The sequence below is a fragment of the Petaurus breviceps genome, unplaced genomic scaffold (genome assembly GCF_028583685.1).
Source record: "Petaurus breviceps papuanus isolate PSGF00001 unplaced genomic scaffold, PetGlider_PUasm1.0 91041, whole genome shotgun sequence".
Classification (NCBI taxonomy): Eukaryota; Metazoa; Chordata; class Mammalia; order Diprotodontia; family Petauridae; genus Petaurus; species Petaurus breviceps.
The window spans coordinates 19,272,641-19,292,343 of NW_027187400.1; the positions used below are offsets into that span (position 1 = coordinate 19,272,641).

Here is a 19,703-nt window from a genome sequence, read left to right on the forward strand (position 1 = left end):
TTGGGTGATTCTGGCCCTCATCTCTGTAAGCCTCAGTTTCCCCTTCTTTAAAGTGCAGATATAACAATACTACTGTTGTGAGGGCCAAAAGAGAAAATGTACATACTTTTAAAAACTTCAAGCTTTTTAATAAATTATTATCTGGTTAATGACACCTTCCTAGATTTAGAACTGGAAGGCCATTGCTTCATTGTGATCCAGCCGAAAAAGCACTGGTTTTGGATGCAAAGGATGTGAGTTCGAATCCTGCTGCCTTGGCTACTTACTACCTTGGTGATCTTGGGAAAAATTCCCTCATTTTCCTTCTCCATATGATGACAGTCCCTTGCCATGGGGCACAGGTTCGTTCTTTTTTTAAAAATTTTCATTTTTTTGCTTTTTGGAGGGGGGAATATAGGGCAATTGGGGTTGTGACTTGCCCAAGGTCACACAGATTTAGTTTTTGTGTTAAGTGTCTGAGGTCAGATTTGAACTCAGGTCCTCCTGACTCCAGGGCCAGTGCTCTATTCACTGTGTCACCTAGCTGCCCCTTAGTTCTTTTTTTTTTTTAAGCCTTTTAAACTGTATTTAAGACTCATTTGGCTCAGGGCACTAAGACTTAGGTAAGAGATGCAGCCCTGAATTACCTGGGTACAGAAGAGCCCCAAGGAAGTGACTGACATGCACTAGGAAGGTCTTGAATAGCCTTCCCTTGTCATGGCCAGGTAAGTCCTCTATTGCTGATGGATGGACTCATTTCATTTTAATCCTATAATTTTGAAACTAAGCTCACAGACTGATTTGGTCAGCTTTGGCTTATTACAGCCTTGGGGATCCCTTCCAAAATCTCTCATGCAAATTTTGCAGACGAGGAAACTGAGGTAAAGGGATGACTTGCCCTAGATCCACACATTATTAAGTGGAGGCAGGATTCGAATCCTGGGTCCCTGACTTCTGATCCAGTGATCTTTTCTCTTGTGTTGGGCTTTCTTAAGGCAGAGTGGTAAGATGGGAAGAGGTCAGGGAAAACCTCAATTTGAATCCCTGCCTTGAAGGTTTCGGGGAGCAGCCCATGGACACCATGCCCCAATCCCCATGGAACTCTGGCTCTTTGGACCTGTCTGTGCCCCATCTAGAATTCCTGAAGATATGAAACTCTTAAACAAGGGTAGCTCCAGCCGTATGGGCATCAGAATTTGGCAGCCCTGACATTCTGAAGTGTTTGGGGCTGGACGGGCCTTTAGATAAAATCGTCTGGGGCCAACTCCCTCATTTTACAGATGGGGAATATGAAATTAAGAGACTTGCCCATGGTCACACAGCTTGTAAGTGTCAGAGCTTGCATTCATACCTAGCCCCTCAGTTCCTACTAGACCACAAGCACTGCTTGGTCAAGCTAGCCTGGTAGAATTTAGGGTGCTCTTTCTATTTCTCTCTCTTTTTTGGCGGGGGGGAGGTCTGCTCTGAGTTCACCTATGAATTAGTCTGGAAGGCATCTACCTGGATGCCCATTGAGCAAACAGCTGGGGAGGGGTGCTCCCTTCCCAGTGGGGTCACATTCAGCCCGGCTTTCCCAGACCTAGCCCTGGAATTCCAAGGTTCAGACTATGTTGGGGGGTGGGGAGGGGAGGAACACCCTGAGCTGGCAGACTCCCCACCCTGGAGGAAAATCGAAACAATCAAATGACATAGAATTCAACCATATTTTAAAATAAGCTTTATTTAGATTTTTTTATATTTTTATATTTGCATCCATGCCTTCAAGAAACCTTTCCCACAGGAAAGGTTATTATTATCTAATGTTACCCATAACTCATATGCTATTTGTCATACTTCTCTTAAATAAATCATCCTCTTAGTAACTTTTAGAATTATTAAAAAAAAAACTGAAATGAACAGGAACTACTAAGTCATTACCAGGAGAGGCTGTTTTGTTTTCTCTATTAAGGAAAAAAAAAAATAACGGGGAAAGGAAATGAAAGGAAATTCATGGGGGATAAAATGTTTTCTAGACTCTTCCTCCATAGTGACGGATGCTGGTAAGGGCAGTCTCCCCCCCCAGACCCAGGCCAGATCCCTTTGCTAAAGCAGGGCGAGTCTGAAGTCCCTATCCCGAGACTCCTTGGGGCTTCCCACATTCCCTTTCCCCAAACTGCTCATCCCATCCAAAAGAAATCTAGAAGCTAGCTTGTCATGCCAAGGTTTGCTTTGCTCTATAGCTTGAAGATAAAATATCCCTTTTTAAAGAGGGCACACTGAGAGGAATTATTTAAGCAAACTGGCTTCCTAGAACTTAGTACATGGTCGACTTTAAAGAGCTTTAAATGGTATGGTCAGCAGGAAGCATGGCGTGCAGTCATCTGCAGTATACACCTGACTCTGAGTTGTATTAATAGAGAGGGTGAGGGGGGGGGGGGGTCGAGGTGGGTAAATCACAGTTAAAAAGAAAATTGGCCATCTGTTTTGAGACCTCAGGCAGACCACGATTGGCCCACCATCATCAACGCACACAGCCCTTTAGCTTATGAAATGTGATCAAGGGGATGGGTGGGTGGGTGGGGTGTGGACAATGCCTCCAGAAGCTCTGAGAGAGGCCACTCACAGACAGCTCTTCCTACCTGGGTTGCTAAGGCTCACCTGTTGCAGTGTGGGATGGATGATGAGACAGAAAGAGGCCCAGGGAGTTTTGTTGAAGTGCCATGGGACTAAAAGACAGACATTTGGCATGGAATGGGTCCCCCATGCTGGAGAAATACACTTGGCACAGTATTCCCTTGGGATGGGTGCCATGACTCCCTTGGAGACACTCTGTCCTCTACTCTTAAAGAGTGGATGAACAGACTTAAAAAGGAGCAGAGAAAAGATGCGGACATGGAGAGGAACTTGAAGTCCCCTCAGGGTGGCGGGGAGCTCACCACTTGGCCGACCCTGGCAATACTGATGTCTGCTCAGCTCTCAGACAGGTATCGAACTCCATATGCCCCACTCCTTTTGCTCACCTGTGGCCAGGCCACCCCTGTGATCAGCATTTGATGCTCTGGATGAATTAATACAGACAGACCAGACTGAGGCTATGTGTGGGTCTAGCCTGGGGGAGGAGGTTAGAGAGAATGTTCATGAGACAGAGAGAGATGGGGAGGAGGAACAGAAAAATGCCGGAGAAAATACAAGAGGTTGAAATCACATGTTCCCTGGGCTCCGGCCATCTTAAACGCTATCTCTATTTGGCGGCAGCGTGATATAGAACATACAGGCAATAGAAACACACCCACCTCCCTCCCACCCCTTGGAAAAATAGAAATTCCAATATTTATGCAATAATTTAGATAGAATAAGTTTTCTGATTTTGTGCAAATAAATTAAATGAAACAATTTTTTTTCCTTCTTAAAGAAAAAAAAATTTAAAAACTGGTAGGCCATTAAAAAGAGCCTATTTTTTTTTTAATTCTCCTATGAACCCAGCCAAGAAGACAGCCACTTGGCTGGGCTCATTAGTCTTTGTGGACAACATACCCTGCCAGGATGGGATTGGCATTTTTGTTGTTAATGTGACTGAGGCACTGAGTGCCCTGTGCACTCTCAGGACCCCACTCCCCCCCCAACGCTCACACTGGGGGGTGGGTGGGGGGAAACAGACCAGATACAGAACGCACCACAAGGTTGGGCTCCAGCAAGAGCGGTTTGGACAAGAGACGTTTACAAGCACGAGGTGCACACGAATTTTTCATTATTTACAAATACACAGCAGTCCTTCAAGTTTCATAAAAGAAGGGGTGCAAAAAAAAGGGAAAAAAAACAGAAAAAACCCCCAAATGAACAACAAAAAAGATTAAAACAAAACAAAAAATAAAGCCCCGAACATTAAAAAGAAAAAAAAAAAGAAACCAACGACAACAAAAAGAAATCAGAAAACAACACACCTACATCGCTCCAAAGACAACAAACAGTTAACATATTCACACATAGTTTGTAATATATACATCAGTTACAGAGGTGGCCGCGGAGGGGAGGAAGGGGCTCACACTTCTTGTTTTTCTTGATGTTAGACACATCCCCACGCACACAGACGCACCTGGCGCACATACACGCACGCGAACACACACATACATGGGCAGCAGTCGGAGGCGGGTTATCACCAATCCGCGTCCTCCTCAATGTAATAATCAGGGGCAGTACCATCAAAGAGGCCTGGATCGAGGGATTTCCGCTGCTTCCCTCTGGCAAAGACCCGGGAGATGGAGCCGAATCCCATCTTCTCTTTCTTCTTTTTCCTTTTTTGGTCTTCAAGATCCTCTAGTGACTAAGAAAGTTGAGGGGGAAAGGCAGGAGAGAAGAAGGAAATGCAGTTAGATGCCACAAAGTTGCTTATGGGAACAGACAGCAGTTAACAGCATTACCTTACTTTTGAAGGAAACCTAACATTGGATGGGACTTTACAATAGTGGTTCTAGACACAGAAATCACAGAAGAGAAATAATGGTAATAATTATTATATCTCTTCAGCACCACCAGACGGTGCCATAAGGCACAGAATTCTGAACTTGGAATTAGGAAGACTCCTCTTCATGAGTTCAAATCTGGTAGACCCTTGTTAGTTGTGTGACCTTGGGCAAGTCTTTTCATCCTGTTGGCCTCAGTTTCCTCATCTGTCAAATGAGCTGGAGAAGGAGATGGCCAACCACTCTAGCATCTTTGCCAAGAAAACCCCATATGGGGTCACAAAGAGCTGGACATAAAATGAAATGACTGAACAAAAATATTATATCTTCTCGCATTTCTATAGCGCTATAAAATTTACAAAAGAAAACGCTTTCTTTTACCTTGAGGGTAGGTAAATATGTAGTATGATTGACTTTGTGCAGGAGGGGATGTGATTTGTCTAAGTTCACACAACTAGTAAGTGCCAGAAGCAAGATTCAAAAGCAGGTCTCGTGAGTCCCACGTTTGGCACTTTATAAAATGCAGGTGGACCTTGGATATCACCTAGTCCAAAGCCCCCATTTCCCAGATGTCTGAGAACCGAGGCCCACAGAAGCGACATCCAAGGTTATGTGCTCACTGAGTGGCACAGTCCCAGTGCATATCAGTCCTGGTTTCCAGATCATTAATGAATTCAAACAGTGAAGAAGGATACAAGAACCCACCAACTCCCAAGGGAAGATGGATTCAAAAGGAAGGCTATCATCTCTATCTATCGTTAGAAGGTCAAGCAATGAGAAATAGTTCTAAAAGAAGGTGGTCGGCCTACATGACCTCTAGTCAAGCTCCTTCTAGCTCCATGGACCCTATGAAATGATGACTTGGATTCCATTTTCTCAGGCTTTTCAAAAGCTTTCTGAACTACCTGAGTGAGGCAGACGCAGATATACATGGCTGATTCTGACTTGTACAGAAGCCTTCAATAGCAGAGGTTGGGAAAAGACCTCAGGGGCCATCTGGTCCAGCAAGCACTAAAACAGGAACAAGGACCAGATATCCCCAACAAACAGTTATCTAGCTTTCACTCAAAGACCTCCAATGGCAGGGAGCCCACTCCTTCTTGAAGAAGAACGGTCCGCAGGCTTTAGGGTCAGAGAAAATCCCAAGGTCCTGGATCCATAGCAGGAAGAAACCTTAGGGGCCATCTAACCCAACCTTCTCATTTTACAGATGAGGAAACTGAGGTCCAGAGAGGTTAAGCACCCATTGCTTAAAGCAAGTGTACTCCCTATTGATCACCTCCAATTTAACCTGTACACAGCTTACATACACGTAGCTACTTGCATGCTGTCTCCCCCATTAGATCCTCAGCTCATTGAGAGTAGGGACAGTTTTTTTTACCTTTCTTTGTATCTTTAGCACTTAGCACACAGTTTGGCCCATAGTAGGTGCTTCATAAATGCTCGCTGTCTGAGATCACCAGGTAACATGTGGCAGAGCTGAAATTCAAAGCCACGTCTTCTGACTTCAGAGTCACCCCTGGTTCTGTTATGCTGTGTACCGCTTCCCAGGCTGAATTGTGACTTGGTTTCTTATTTCCTGCGGGTACTGGGCATGGCTTTCTCTGGCTCTGAGCCTCAGTTTCCTCCTCTAGGAAATGAGTAGGTTGGCTCCACAATCTCATGATTCCATAAGGTTGCAGAATTAGCCTAGGAATGGGAGACGTAGCTGAGTTCTTAGGGAGGGCCTAGAATGGAGAGGCTCAGGTTCATGTCTTTCTTCTTATTTATTCATTGATCAAATGGGAAAAATAATCACCCTTGGGCTAGTTATTTCCTAGGGCTATTGTCATGAGGAAATCACTTTGAAAACCTCAAGACACCATATGTAAACGGGAACTGTTGTTTTAATCTCACCTTCTACAGAAAGCCTTTGCCCATCCTTCTTAGTTCTAGTGCCTCCCCCCTGTTGATCAGCTCCAATTTATCCATTTATAGGTTGTTGGCATATTGATTCTCCCATTGAACTGTGAGTTTCTTGAGGGCAGGGATTTTTTTTGCCTTTCTGTAGATCTTCTGCCTTATCACAGCGACTAACACGGAGTAGGTGCTTATTTTTTTTTTTTACTTGACATTCTCAACCTTCTCAATCATAGGGTGAGAGATTTAGAGCCAGAAGGGACTTTCTGAGGTCATTTGGTCCAACCCCCTTATTTTAAAGAGGAAATAGAAGCCCAGAGAGTGAGTTATCCATGGTCACAAAGAATGTAAGTATCAGAGGGAGAATTTAAACCCGGGTCCCCGATTCCAAATCCTTCCATTTGTCCCCTGTACCCTGCTGCTTTATCTCTGCTTCCTCCATCTGCAAAGATGGAAAGTGGGACCTTGCAGGTGTGTTGTGAAGGTGGATGAGATGCGGGGTCCTCTGGTGAAGAGGTGCCATGGGGTAAGGTAATTTGGTATTGGGTCAAAGAGGGCACAGTTGATTAGGGGTACTCCAGCCTACCTGTACAATTGGGTTGTGTAAATTCTTCTGTACGGGTCCAGGGCTGTCCCCCTATCAGCAGAAAGAGAGAAATTCAGTTGATGGATGTAACATAATCACAGACCCCCGTGACCAAGGGTTCCCTATAGAGACTATATATTCCAGAAGAAAACATCCCATCTCCTCCTGCTCCCATCATTAGAATCAGAGAATACCTCAACAGCCATCAAGGTACTGCAAAAGCCATCTTTACATGTCTAATTAGTAGTCCTTTGGCTTTGGATTGAAGCCCACCAATGAAGGGGGACTCCCATTACTTCTAAAGATAGAGGTAATTATCTCCATGGCTACCATGCATACCTTCAGTGACCTGGGCTAAGCTAAGAACCCATGTGCATATAAGCTAATCCATCAATAACCTGGAGCCTTCCCACCTCCCCGTTTTTCCCTACCCCCTCACATTTTACTTCTCTCTATGTACTACTCTATGATCCAGCTATACTAGCCTCCTTTCTACTGCTCACACAGGACATCCTATCTCCCACCTCTCTGCATTTGCACTGGCTGGGCCCTATTCCTCCCTTCTCGTTGCCATCTCTTATTTTCTCTGGCTTCCTTCAAGACTGAGTTCAATTTCTACCTTCTGTAAGAAGTCTTTTCCCCATGGCAAACCTGCCTGAGCTTCCCCGGGCCTCCCCATTTGCTAGGCCTTTCCCTTTGGGTTATTTTTCACTTATACCTTATATACTTCATATGTACATAGCTGTTTGAAAGTTGTCTCTCCTAGCAGAATGGGAGCCTCTTAAGGGCAGGGACTTTCCTTTCCTTGTATCTCTAGACCTTAGCACAGCACTAGTACACAATAAGGGTTTAATGATGACTGACCAGAGTGGAAAGGACGTTGGAGGCCACTGAGTCCAATCCTTTCATTTTACAGGGCAAGACCACACATGGAAAACCCATATATAGTTAGTATGTGTCAGAGGTGGAATTAGAACCCAAACCCTCTTACTCTATAGCCAGTACTGAGACAGAGAGAATGTCATCAGGCTTCTTTATAGAGTAGCTCACTGTTGGTGGAGTTGTGAACTGATACAACTATTCTGTAGAACAATTTGGAACTATGCCCAAAGGGCTATAAATTTGACCTGGCAATACCACTACTAGGTCTGTATCCAAAAAGGTATAGAAATAAAAAAGGAAAAAGACCTATATGTACAAAAATATTTATAGCAGCTCTTTTATGGGGTCAAAGAATTAGAAGTTGAAGGGCTGCCCATTAATTGGGGAATGGCTGCACAAGTTGTAGTATAAGATTATGATGGAATGCTGTTGTACTATAAGAAATGATGAGCAGGATGCTTTCAGGAAAACCTGGAAAGACTTACATGGGCTGATGCAAAATGAAATGTGCTGTGTGCACAGTAACAGAAATATTGTAAGATGATCAGCCGGTAATGACTTAGCTATTCTCAGCAGTACAATGATCCAAGACAACTCTGAAGGACTTATGATGAAAAACGCCATCCATCCCCAGAGAAAGAACTGTTGGTGTCTGAATACAGATTGAAGTGTACTTTTTTAAAACTTTTTTTTAACTTTTCTTGATTTTTTGGTCTATATTTTCTTTCACAACATGATTATTATGGAATTGTTTTGCATGAATACACATGTGTAACCTATACTCAATTGCTTGTCTTCTCAATGAAGGGGATGGAAAGGAGGGGTGACAACTTGGAACTCAAAGTTTTAAAAATGAATGTTAAAAATTGTTCTGACATGTAACTGGGGAAAAGTAAAATACCACCCCTGCACACTCCCCCCCCCACATATATGTTATAGGTATACATGTATATAAATAAAAGACTAGCTCATAATTCCTGGGGTAGATGGAGGGCTCTGGATACAGACCCTCAGCCTACCAATCTAAACTATTCAAACTTTCAATGAGATTTAAAGAAAAACATCAACAATCCCATGTTTCAAAGCTTCTGCCTAAGTGCCCGCCCCAAATGGCATGCTGATGTAGCAGTCAGAACTCATCAATTGCCAGGCTTCCCGGCAGTCATCTGGTGATAAACCTCTCTGAACTCAGCCAGGTTGGTCCTTACATGGCCGGCAGAGATCAACACCAAACCCCCAAACTGAACCTCTTCAATTTAGCCTAGAAGCCTGCCTGGGCACAGACCTTTGAGACCTCAGGCTCTTCACACCTCAATGAGGCACCTAATTTGGGCTAGCTGGTTTCAACAAAGAGAGATTTTTCTATAGAAAGCTATTGCTTTTATTGCTAACACCTGACATTTGTATAACACCTGACATTTAAAAAAGTACCTCTAAACATTATCCCAGTCACATGGGACATTTAAGACAGGTATTCATATTATTATTTTACAGATAAGGTAAATGAGGCACAGAAAACTGAAACATCTTGCCCCAAATCACACAGGCAATGAACGGCAGGGCCAAGACCAGAGAACCTTGATCCTTTCACTCTCAGGGTAGGGGTCTGTCTATTCACTACATCTGTACACTGTCTAGTTATAGAAGTGTATACAATAATTGAAGACTCTCCTATACCTTTGGGAAACCTGGATGCTTGGACCAAAAAAAAAAAAATTACAGCCAAGGGAATATTGTATTCTGGTGGCAAAAACAATATTCTGATTGTGCCAACCCAAACCTATAGACATCTTACTTGAGGGGTTGAGGCCAGAGCAGGAGAGGATCTGGAATCTTAGGAGAACACAGGGCAGATGAGGGTGCGAAAGGGAGTAGTTTCCAACAGGCAGATATTTTGGAAGCCTCTCCCAGCCTGGTGGGATATCAGCCTGGGCCAGTAGAGCCTCTACAAGGCCCAAACTCATCGACTACATTCAAATAGGTGGGATAGGCTGAAGACAGAAATAACTTAAATTTAAGTTTAAGATTATTTTTGGATAATGGATTCACATTTACAAGTTGCCCTTCTTGATCACATTTGTTAATGTGTCCCCCTTCCTCAAAGTCTCTCCTACTTACTGATCCAGGTAAATAAGTGGAATGGACAGTGCACAATGGTAAAGACTGGTTTTCTTTTGTCTTTGTATTCTTACCTCCAAGCCCAATGCCTTGGACGTGGTTGTTTAATTTGATTTTTTGCTCTACACTTGTGATTTCATTGGGACTAGAAATTCTCTCTACCAATAGGATGGCTACTTGTAAATCGATGGCTTTAAACTTAGAGAGAAATAATTCTTTGTGTGACCGTACTGACTCAGATGATCACAAATTAACATTATTTATGTTGTATTCTTATTTATCTTGTTAAACATTTCCCAATTACATTTTAATCTGATTTGGCTGTACTGGGAGTTTGACTGGAGACGTTTGATAACTGTTGTAAATAACCTACAGTCTTAGAGAATGCCCTTGGGCATTCAATGCCCATAAGTAATGGGCATTGAGAGGTTCATTGAGTTGCCTAGAGTCACAGAGCCAGTTTGTGTCAGTTAGGGCTTGAACCCAGGCTTTCCTGGTTCTCCAGGCTTGTCTCCTATCCATTAGGCTACCCTGACTCTCTGGTACATAATCAGTTCTTAATAAATATTTATTGAACATAACTGAATTGAAGGCAAATACTCTGGAGAGGTCCCTAGTCCTCTGAGACCATCTGAGAGGCCAACTATGCCCTGCCAGAAACTGGTCCTTTTAATCATAATCAAACCAACTGTTTCTGCTCCTGGAAAAAAAGTGTGCTAATCTACTTCCCCATGTTCACTATTCTTACAGCTTTCCAGACCAGGTATCTCCTTGGCTGCCCCTGGCTTTTGTGTATCGTCTTACACTGATGGAATGTAAGCTCTCTGAAGGCCAGACCTGTCTTTGCCTTTGTATTTTTGTATCTCCAGCACTTAGCACAGTGCTTGGCACACAGTAAGCACTTAATAAATGCTTTTCCATTGATTGATCGATCCGTCCATCCATCCATGGGGCTACATGGACAATGGCGCTGGGTCAGGTTGGCAATAATGACTTTTTCTTACTCCTAATTATAATGGAGAGGCAGGGCTCAGAGAGTTCTTCACTCCCCTATCCTCCCTGAGGCAATGATAGCAAACAATCTCCATTCTTTTCTATTCTTCCACACCCCAGTGCTCCTACAGCAGGAAGAAAGGGAATATGAAATGCTAGACAAATGAACCAAAGGGCTACGGTGATTTCACTGGGTTGGCCTGGAGTGAAAGGCAGAAGCCTGAATGTTCTCACTGAAGAAGGGAGGGACTGAGGAAGCAAAAGAGGGAGGGAAAGAGGAAAAAAAGAGGAAGAGGAGGAGGAGGAAGAGGAGGGTCCTCCTTCTGCCAACCCCACTCTGTGCTCTGTTTTGAGGATGTGGGGGAAGGGGACAGAAGCAGTTGGAGCGGGAGTGACATGAAAGGCCAGGGAAGACAAGGACCCTACCCCCACTGGCCTTACATTGCAGAGGGAGTGTGTCCGGTGACGAGGGGAGTTGATGTCACTTGGCGTTGATGACCGGTCTCCTTCAGCTGCAGATGCGTCAGAGATGATGGAAGGCTGCCGAGAATGACAGGGGCTCACCCTGACAGCTGGAAATTGGGAAACAACGAGTAAGGAAGGGAACAGAAGGAAACGATGCTGGTTCTACTGTCCTTATTCCCCCAAGAGCTTCTCCAGGTTCACCCTTCACACGTACACCCGACTCCATGGAGTGACTTTTTTCTTCCTTTAATACCAACCCTCTACCCACTTTGTTTTCCCAAACACTCCCAAACACATTAGATATCATAATAATTATAATAATATCCATAATAACAATAATGATAATGATGATGATGGGCATTTCCATGGTACTTTATTATTTCAAAGTGCTTTATGCATATTTGAGCCTGTGAGGTAGGTATTATATTCCCATTGTACAGATGAGGAAACTGAGTCTTACAGAACCTAAATGACTTGCCCAGCTTCATCTAGCCAGCAGTGTCATACGACCATGGAAGTACAGACTTAGCGCTGGAAGGAAATTTAGAGGTCACCTAGGCCCTCCCCTTCTATTTTATAAATGAGGAAACCCCAGTTCAGTGACTTGCCCAAAATCACCCAACTAGTTAAGTGGCAGACCCAGGATTTAAATTTAGGTCATTTAACTCCAAATTCAGCACTCTTTCCATTAGGCTTGAATTATCACCTATTATAGTTATTTATATTTATGTAAATTATAATTTATATATTACATCAAATAGAATTATAATTACATTATAGCTATTTATATTTATGCCTTGTCCCACGATGAGACTGTGTACATCTTTGTGAGGTCAAGGACGATTTCTTGGCTAAAGTGTAGGACTTTAAGACTTACAAAGTACTTTATATCCATGATCTCACTTGCCCCTGTGAGATATATACCATTGGTATTAAATTATTCCCATTTCATAGATGAGGAAACTGATGTCCAGATAGCTAAAGGGATTTGACCAAAGTTGCAGAGCTAGCAAGAGGTGGGGTTTGAACTTAGAACCCTACTGACTCTGAGCTGGGTTCTCTTACCACCATGTCAGGCTTGAGAAACATTTACCAAACTGACTTGAATTCTGTCCACTGCCCTTTTCCTTCCCTGAACACTCTGGGGTACTCTAAGCATAGTGGGCCATGTGGTGTTCTACTGTCACGATTTCATCCACTTGGTGGGGCTCCCAGTAGGGAAACTCCTTTTACCAATGTAGAGAGGTAGTAACTCATCTGTAACCTTCGAGAGCTACCTAGGGCCCTGAGAAGTGAGGTGACTCTCCCATGATCACCCAGGCAGGATGTCAGAGATAGGACTTAAACCCAAGTTCTCTTGACTCTGATGTCAGTTTTTAACCTATCACACCATATTGCCCCTTCAGCTGCTAGTGTTAGAATGGGAGCTCCTTGAAGAGACAAGCTGGCTTTGGCCTTTCTTGGTATCCTGATCCCAATCACTTAATAAATGCTTTTTAAATTGACTGATGGCTTGCCACCACCATCATGACCTACTACCATAATCAATGTCACTTCACTCCCTACCAGACAGGGCTCGAGGTACAAGTCCAATAAAGAGGACTTGGCTTCAGGATGCTCTGAGGGGTTCAGGCCCAGTGGTTGGGAAACAGTTCACAAAATTAAAGATCACTCCTTTGCTTCAACCAAGGGCTGAATTGATCAGCCCACTGTGGGGAAGCTCAAGGACCCCACTCACCTCTGCTAACCCTTTTATTGTTGTTCAGTCATTTTTCAGTCCTGTCCAACTCTTTGTGACCCTATTTGGGGTTTTCTTGGCAAAGAGGCTGGAGGGGTTCGCCATTTTCTTCTCCAGCTTGTTTTACAGATGAGGAAACTGAGGCAAACAGGGTAAAGTGACTTGCCCAGGGTCACACAGCTAGTAAATGACTGGGGCCAGAACTGAACTCAGGAAAATGAGTCTTCCTGACTCCAGGCCCACTGTTCTATCCACTGTGCCACCTAGGTATCCCTGCTAACTCTAGCAATCCATCAAGTCAAAGATGGCCTTGCTTTCAGACACCTCATACAGCTGCAGGTAAAATCAGACTCTCTATATACTCCAGAAGATCCACAGTCCCCCTCAGTGTCCAAAGAAAACAAACATACGAGCAAAAACCCAACCCCTTAACCCCCAGATAACGAGAGCTAACCCAAAGCAGAATGGGACAGTCTCAGGAGGTAGTTAGATCCTGAGCATCAAATGAGATATTAACAAAGTGCTTGGAGCACAGAAGGTACTATCTAAGTGCTAGGTACCACCACCACCACCATCATCATCACCACTGCAGGTCTTCAAGTAGAAGGCTGCTTGTTTTCAATATTGTAAAAGAAATTCTAGTTCAGGTCACAGGTCAGACTAGAGGGCATCTGAAGTTCACAGGAGCTCTGAGATTGCCCAGCCCCATCTCCTCTAACCTGGATAGTTTTATTACCAGTCTCCCTGCTTCCAGGTCTTTTCCCTCTTCAAAACATTCTCCAATCAGCAACCAATTCACGTTCCTAAAGTACAGATCTGACTGTATTACTCCTCTGTTTGAGAAGCTTCAGGGGCTCCCTATGCCTTCTAGCATAACACGTTAGAATGCGAGCTCCATGAGAAGGGACCATGTTTTCATTTCTTTTGTATTCGTAGCGCCTGGCACATAGTGATGGCTTAATAAATACTTGTTGATTTGATTGATTCTTTTCGGTCTTTACAGCCCTTCACAATCTGATTCCAAGCCATCTTTTCATAATGACTCCCCACGAAGGTGCTCTGTGTTCCAGCTATGCTTACTAACTTGGTGTTTCCTGTACGGGACATCCACCTCCTATCTCTGGATCTCTGAACAAGCTGTTCCCCCATCTGGAATGCATCATTAACAATTTCTGAGTGCAGTCGGGCATTATCAGCTGGGGGCATCAGAAAAGTGCTCATGTTGAAGGGGTCCCTCACTCATGGCTCTTGAAACCTCTAGCTTCCTTCAAGGTTCTCCTCCAACATGAGGACTCTCCCAGTGCCACCAGTTGTCAATGTCCCATTGCACCAAAAAACCCAACCTTGTATTTAATTGTATATTTACTTATCTGTATATGTATTGTTTTCACAGAGTAGAATGTAAGCCTTTCAAGGGCAAGGACCCTTTTTAATCTTCACTTTTATATCCACATCTACTAAATGTCACGGGCCCTATCTAGTATGGAGTAAAGTGCCAATGATTATGGTGGTTGGTCATGGTGGTGGTGGCAACTTAGTAGACACTTAATAAATGCTTGTTGGCAGGGGCAGTTAGTGGTACAGTGGATAAAACACCAGCCCTGGAGTTAGGGGGACCTGAATTCCAATCTGGACTCAGACACCTACTAGCTGTGTTCATAACTAAAGAAATGCTTGCTGGATTAGGCTGAATCGATTCTATGAATGTGGGTATTTTCTCCACCAGTGTCTATAAAAACTCTCTCCTTCAAAATTATCTTGAGTTTATTTTGAATGCATTCTGTACACACTTTGATGTGGCCATGTTATTTCCCCAACAAAATGTAAGACCCTCAAAGAGAGAGACTGTTTAATTTTTGTGCCTTGAGTGCCTAGGTCAGTGTCTGATCCATAGCAAATCCTTAAGAAATTCTTCATTAGAATCCACCAAATATGATAAGAATCAATGGGATCCCGCTAGCACATTGAATGGATTGGTGGGAGATCTTCAAAGAGACAGGGGTGAGAAGAACCCAGAATCTGAGGTATGGATGGGTTGGGATCTGTTTCAGTAGAAAGAGACACCAGCCCCATGGGAACCTCGGCACAATGAAGTATCAAGGTCTCTTGGGCCACCAGAACCCATTCATTCCATTGAATTCAACAGGTAGGTACTAAGTGCCTGATGGGTCAGGGAGAACATGGTGAATCCCACTTCCTGTGGCAATGATTCAAATGCTTGAAAGCAGCTCCCATGTCCTGTAAGTCTGACACCTGGCCACAGATTTCAAGCTGGGAAGGAATGTTAGGTGCCATTGGGTTCAACTCCCCTGATTTTTACAGATATGAAAGTGTAGTCCAGAAAGGCCTGGAGGTTTGCCCAGGGTTACATGGCTAGTTAGTGCCAACAGAGGCATTTGAACCCAGGTATTCTTGTTGAATTCCTCCAAGTACAATCCTGTATCTGCTCTGTCTTGCAGTATTCTCATCTCAGCAGCTTCTTTTCCCGATGCTCATAGAGCCATGCTTTCACATCCTGGGCCCCCGCTTCTGAATGCTCTCCAGCCTATATTCTCCTAGAGGGCAGTGGTCAGAATTAGACATAATAATTGTCATGAGGCCTGCCTGTCTTCTCTGATTCTTCTCAAATGCCTTTGTTGTTCAAGTCATCTTTCAGTTGTGTCTGACACTTTTCCAGCTCATTTCACAGATGAGGAAACTGAGGCAAATAGGGTCACATAGCTAGTAAGTATCTGAGGCTGGAGTTGATAAGTTTTCCTGACTTCAGGCCCAGAACTCTATTCACTGTGCCACTAGCTGCCCTTCTCAAATGTCTTACTGAGGTTTTAAACTTTTAATCACTTCAGAAGTATAAATGCTACAAACTTACCAAAAAAATCATTTATTTAAATTGCAAAAAGACTTATTTTTCTTATTAAAATTAATATATCTTGTGCTATGCATGACTTGGCAGCTTTCAAACTTTGATAAAAAAATCTTTCATCAGCTGGTGCTCAGCGACTGAAAGGACAGCATTTGTAACCCTTGCCTTAAGATCGTCCAAAGAATGAGATTTTGATGAATACAGGACAGTTTTGACGTGACCCCACAAGAAAAAGTCTAATGAAGATGGATGAGGAGCCTGAGGTGTCTTTTCCCAATCTGCTGGTCTGAGAAACTGTCATATGGACTCGAAGCTCTGTCTTGTTAAAATTTCAAATGAATTCACTCCAAATCCACCAAAGTATATAAATGGAAAATAAACTGAAATAATTAAACTTTCAAATGATGGGGCTTTCAAATTGTAGCATTTAGAGCTTTGAAGTTATTAAAATTTAAAACTTCACCAAGATTTTTGGGACACCCTGTCCTGTGCTGTGTGCTACACTCTTTCCCCTGTACTCTATTAATATAGTCTGAGATGATGCCATCCAATCACCTTCTGGGGTAACTGAAGTTTGCTAGGACCCTCAGCTCTTTCCATCTAGCCATGCCTCCCCCATTCCATGCTCGTGGCCTTGATCTACTGAATTAAAATGAAAGGACAGACCCACTGACCTCCCCTGCACCCCTTCTGTCTGATATGGTCCTGTTGCATTGTCACTCAAATGAGGCAACCTTTCCTTTATATCTTGTTGACAGAGCACCAGACTTGGAACCAGGAAGATAGGGGGTCACAGCTTACCCATGATACTCACTAGCTCTCACTACCTGCTAGCTCTCACTACTGGCTACGTCACTTCTTCCCTCTCTCTCAGCATAATGAGGACAATAATACTGACTTCATGGGGCTGTTAGGACACTTCGATGAGATCATCTGAGGCAGGGGCTTTGCAAATCTTAAAGTTATGTAGATGCCAATGATTATATGTTGATGTTGTTATTATTAATATCATAAAAGGGGGCAAAACAGAATCTGCCAGGCACAGGGTTTGAGGATTCAAGACAGAAAACTGGAGGGTTCTTAGGGATCATCTAGATAGATCATGGGTTCCAAACCTTTTGCTTGTCCTGGACCCTTTTGGCAGTCTGGAAAAGCCTATGGACTCCTTTTCAGAATAAAGAATAAATAAGCATTTATTAAGCACCTAATGTTTGCCAGACATTGTGCTAAGTGCTTTATAGAGACTGTCTCATTTTATCTTCACAGCAACCTTGGGAGGTAAGTGCTTTTTTTATCCTCATTTTACATATGAGGAAACTGAGGCAGGAGGGGGTTAAGTGACTTGTGCAGGGTTATACAGCTGTAACTGTCTGAGACCAGATTTGAACGCAGGTCTTCCTGACTCAAGTACAGGGCTCTATACGCTGAGACACTTGGATGCCTCTAAAGAGGAATTATTTTTTGGAGGGGGGAAGGCAAGGCAATTAGGCAAAACTTGCCCAAGGTCACACGCTAGTAAGTGTCAAGCATCTGAGGCCGTATTTGAACTCGGGTCCTCCTGACTCCAGGGCCGGTGCTCTATTCACTGCACCACCTAGCTGCCCCATTTTTTTTTATGCATAAAGTAAATAGCAGAGGATTACAAAGGAAATCAATTATATTGAAATGCAATTATCAAAAATGTTTTTAAAAACCAAGTGCCTGGATTCCCAAGGTTCAGAACCTCTGACAGAAGATGTCAAGAACTCAAGACAGGTAAAGCCCTCTGCCTGGGGTTGGTGAGGAAGGGAGAGCAAAGGCAGGATTCAATCCCATGTCTGTCCTCAGATGGGGCTCAGGAGTTTAGGCCATTGGTCACTAGTGGGTTCAAATGCCAGAGCGCCAGAGAGCTAGAACATTGGTGCTTTTTTCTAGAACTTTCCAGAGGAACTGGCTTTCTCCCTTTCTCCATTAAAAGCTGGCCACTGCTGTTGGCCCAGCTGGGACTCACCTTGCCGGTCTGTGGGGTGGGGGGGATGTGAGTGGTAGAGCGTCTGCTGGCTCTGCCGGATGGCTGCGGTCAGCGGGAGGTCCGCCTGCATCACCCATTCCTGACTGCCATTGAGAACTGTCTCTCCGGGCATGGCAAGGGAATGCCGCTTGGGAACGTCCTTGGTCAGGGTGGCTAAGGACTGCTTTGCCTGAGCAGAGAGGAGAAGAGAAAGAAAAAGGATGCATTATTTGGGGCTCTGACACCAGCACTGCCACCAGCATTCCCACCCCTGTGCAGTCCATCTTCAGAAAGTCTTTATGCCTTTTACCGTGATCAGTAACCCTGCGCCAACCACCTCCATGGGCACTGTCCCTAATGGTATTAAAAGGGTATAAAACTAAATTTTTTAAAGAAGAGACAAAAAATTAGAATTCGCCCTTTGGTTCCAAAATGTGAATTTTCATGATACACAGAGCATTTTGCATTGATGCAATTAAAAAAAAATTTTTTTTAAATAAACATGAGGCCTTCTTGGTTCTAGTGGGTTAAAAAGCTCTCTAGAAATAAAAATGAGTGATGAAATTAAAAGAAGTGTAATTACAGCCCTACTAATGGGAGACAGTCTGGAAAGGTTGTTTAAGAATATTATACATAAGCTCTGCTGCAATGAGGCATTTCTTTTTGGGGTTTTTCTTTGCATTTCTGTTCTTTTGCTGGAGCACGTCATCTGTTACTTTATTCTGTACTTATAAAGTAACCTACAATCTCCATTGTTCTTAAATTTGTTATGAAATTGCCAATAATCGGATATATAATTTGTATCTGTATTTTTATTTTATTGATTCATGTCCCTGTAAGTTATTCATAACTGACATGATGATTGTAGCCCTTGTCTAAGTATTTTTTCTAATAAAGCAAAGCAAATCACACACACACACACACACACACACACACACATACACACACGGTGTGAAACCAGGGCAGAAGGGATGTTCCATTCCCTCAGAGGCCTGCCCATCTGCCTGAGAGACAAGGCAGCTGGACATATGGTCAACAGTGATGCCCCTTGAAGGTGGCATCAGATTGGTTTGTTCAGCAATGTTATACTTTGCCACCAAGCAGCCCCATCTCCTCCTAGGTCCCTCTTCCCTCTCCCTTCCATCCCTGGGCTTCTCAAAGTCTTTGGCTCTTTTGGGCAGGAAAGCCAACTTCTGGAAGATAGCTCCTGCTAGTAGATGTGGTAGGACAGAAGCCATCAGAGGCAATGAGAGCACCCTGGATTAGGGGACGGAGACCCCGGGTTCAATCTTACCTCTCAAACTTAGTGCAAGTCAGACAAGTCCCTTCTGTTCCCTGGCCTTCAGTTTGCTCACCCTTAAATCGAGGGGGTTGGATCTGATGGCCTCAAGGGTCCCTTCCAGTTCTAAATCTAGGAGCCAATGATTCCAGAAGTCTAGGGCTTAACTTATTCCATCCTTCTATTCAGAGGCACAAGTTAGTGGCTTGTGATTATGGAGATTCAGTCAGAATGTGGCTTCAACCAGGACTTAGGAAATGGCTCCTGTTCCCAGTGTAGGCATTCTGGAAGGAAAGCATCACTCTACTCTTCAGAGATCACCTTTAGGAAGGTAATGCTGGACTCTAGGAGCCATAGACCCAAAGAATTGGGAGAGCCTTCAGAACACAGTATGTCAGAGCTGGGAGGGCCCTTGGAGCACAGGATGTCAGAGCTGGAAGGGCCCTTAGAACACAGGATGTCAGAACTGGGA

The 19,703-nt window shown here is 43.8% G+C and overlaps 1 protein-coding gene across 3 annotated transcripts in view; it reads right to left on the minus strand.

Moving 5' to 3' along the window:
- KAZN (kazrin, periplakin interacting protein) overlaps window positions 1-19,703 on the minus strand; it is a 635,662-nt gene that overhangs the window by 68,681 nt on the left and 547,278 nt on the right. For all 3 annotated transcript variants that reach the window (XM_069078465.1, XM_069078464.1, XM_069078463.1), the window contains exons 5-8: window positions 17,953-18,142; window positions 11,338-11,468; window positions 6,904-6,954; window positions 4,156-4,279 (exon numbers count right to left, since the gene is read on the minus strand). In XM_069078465.1, coding sequence (XP_068934566.1) covers window positions 4,156-4,279; window positions 6,904-6,954; window positions 11,338-11,468; window positions 17,953-18,142 — 496 coding nt within the window. The remainder of the gene's footprint in view (window positions 1-4,155; window positions 4,280-6,903; window positions 6,955-11,337; window positions 11,469-17,952; window positions 18,143-19,703) is intronic.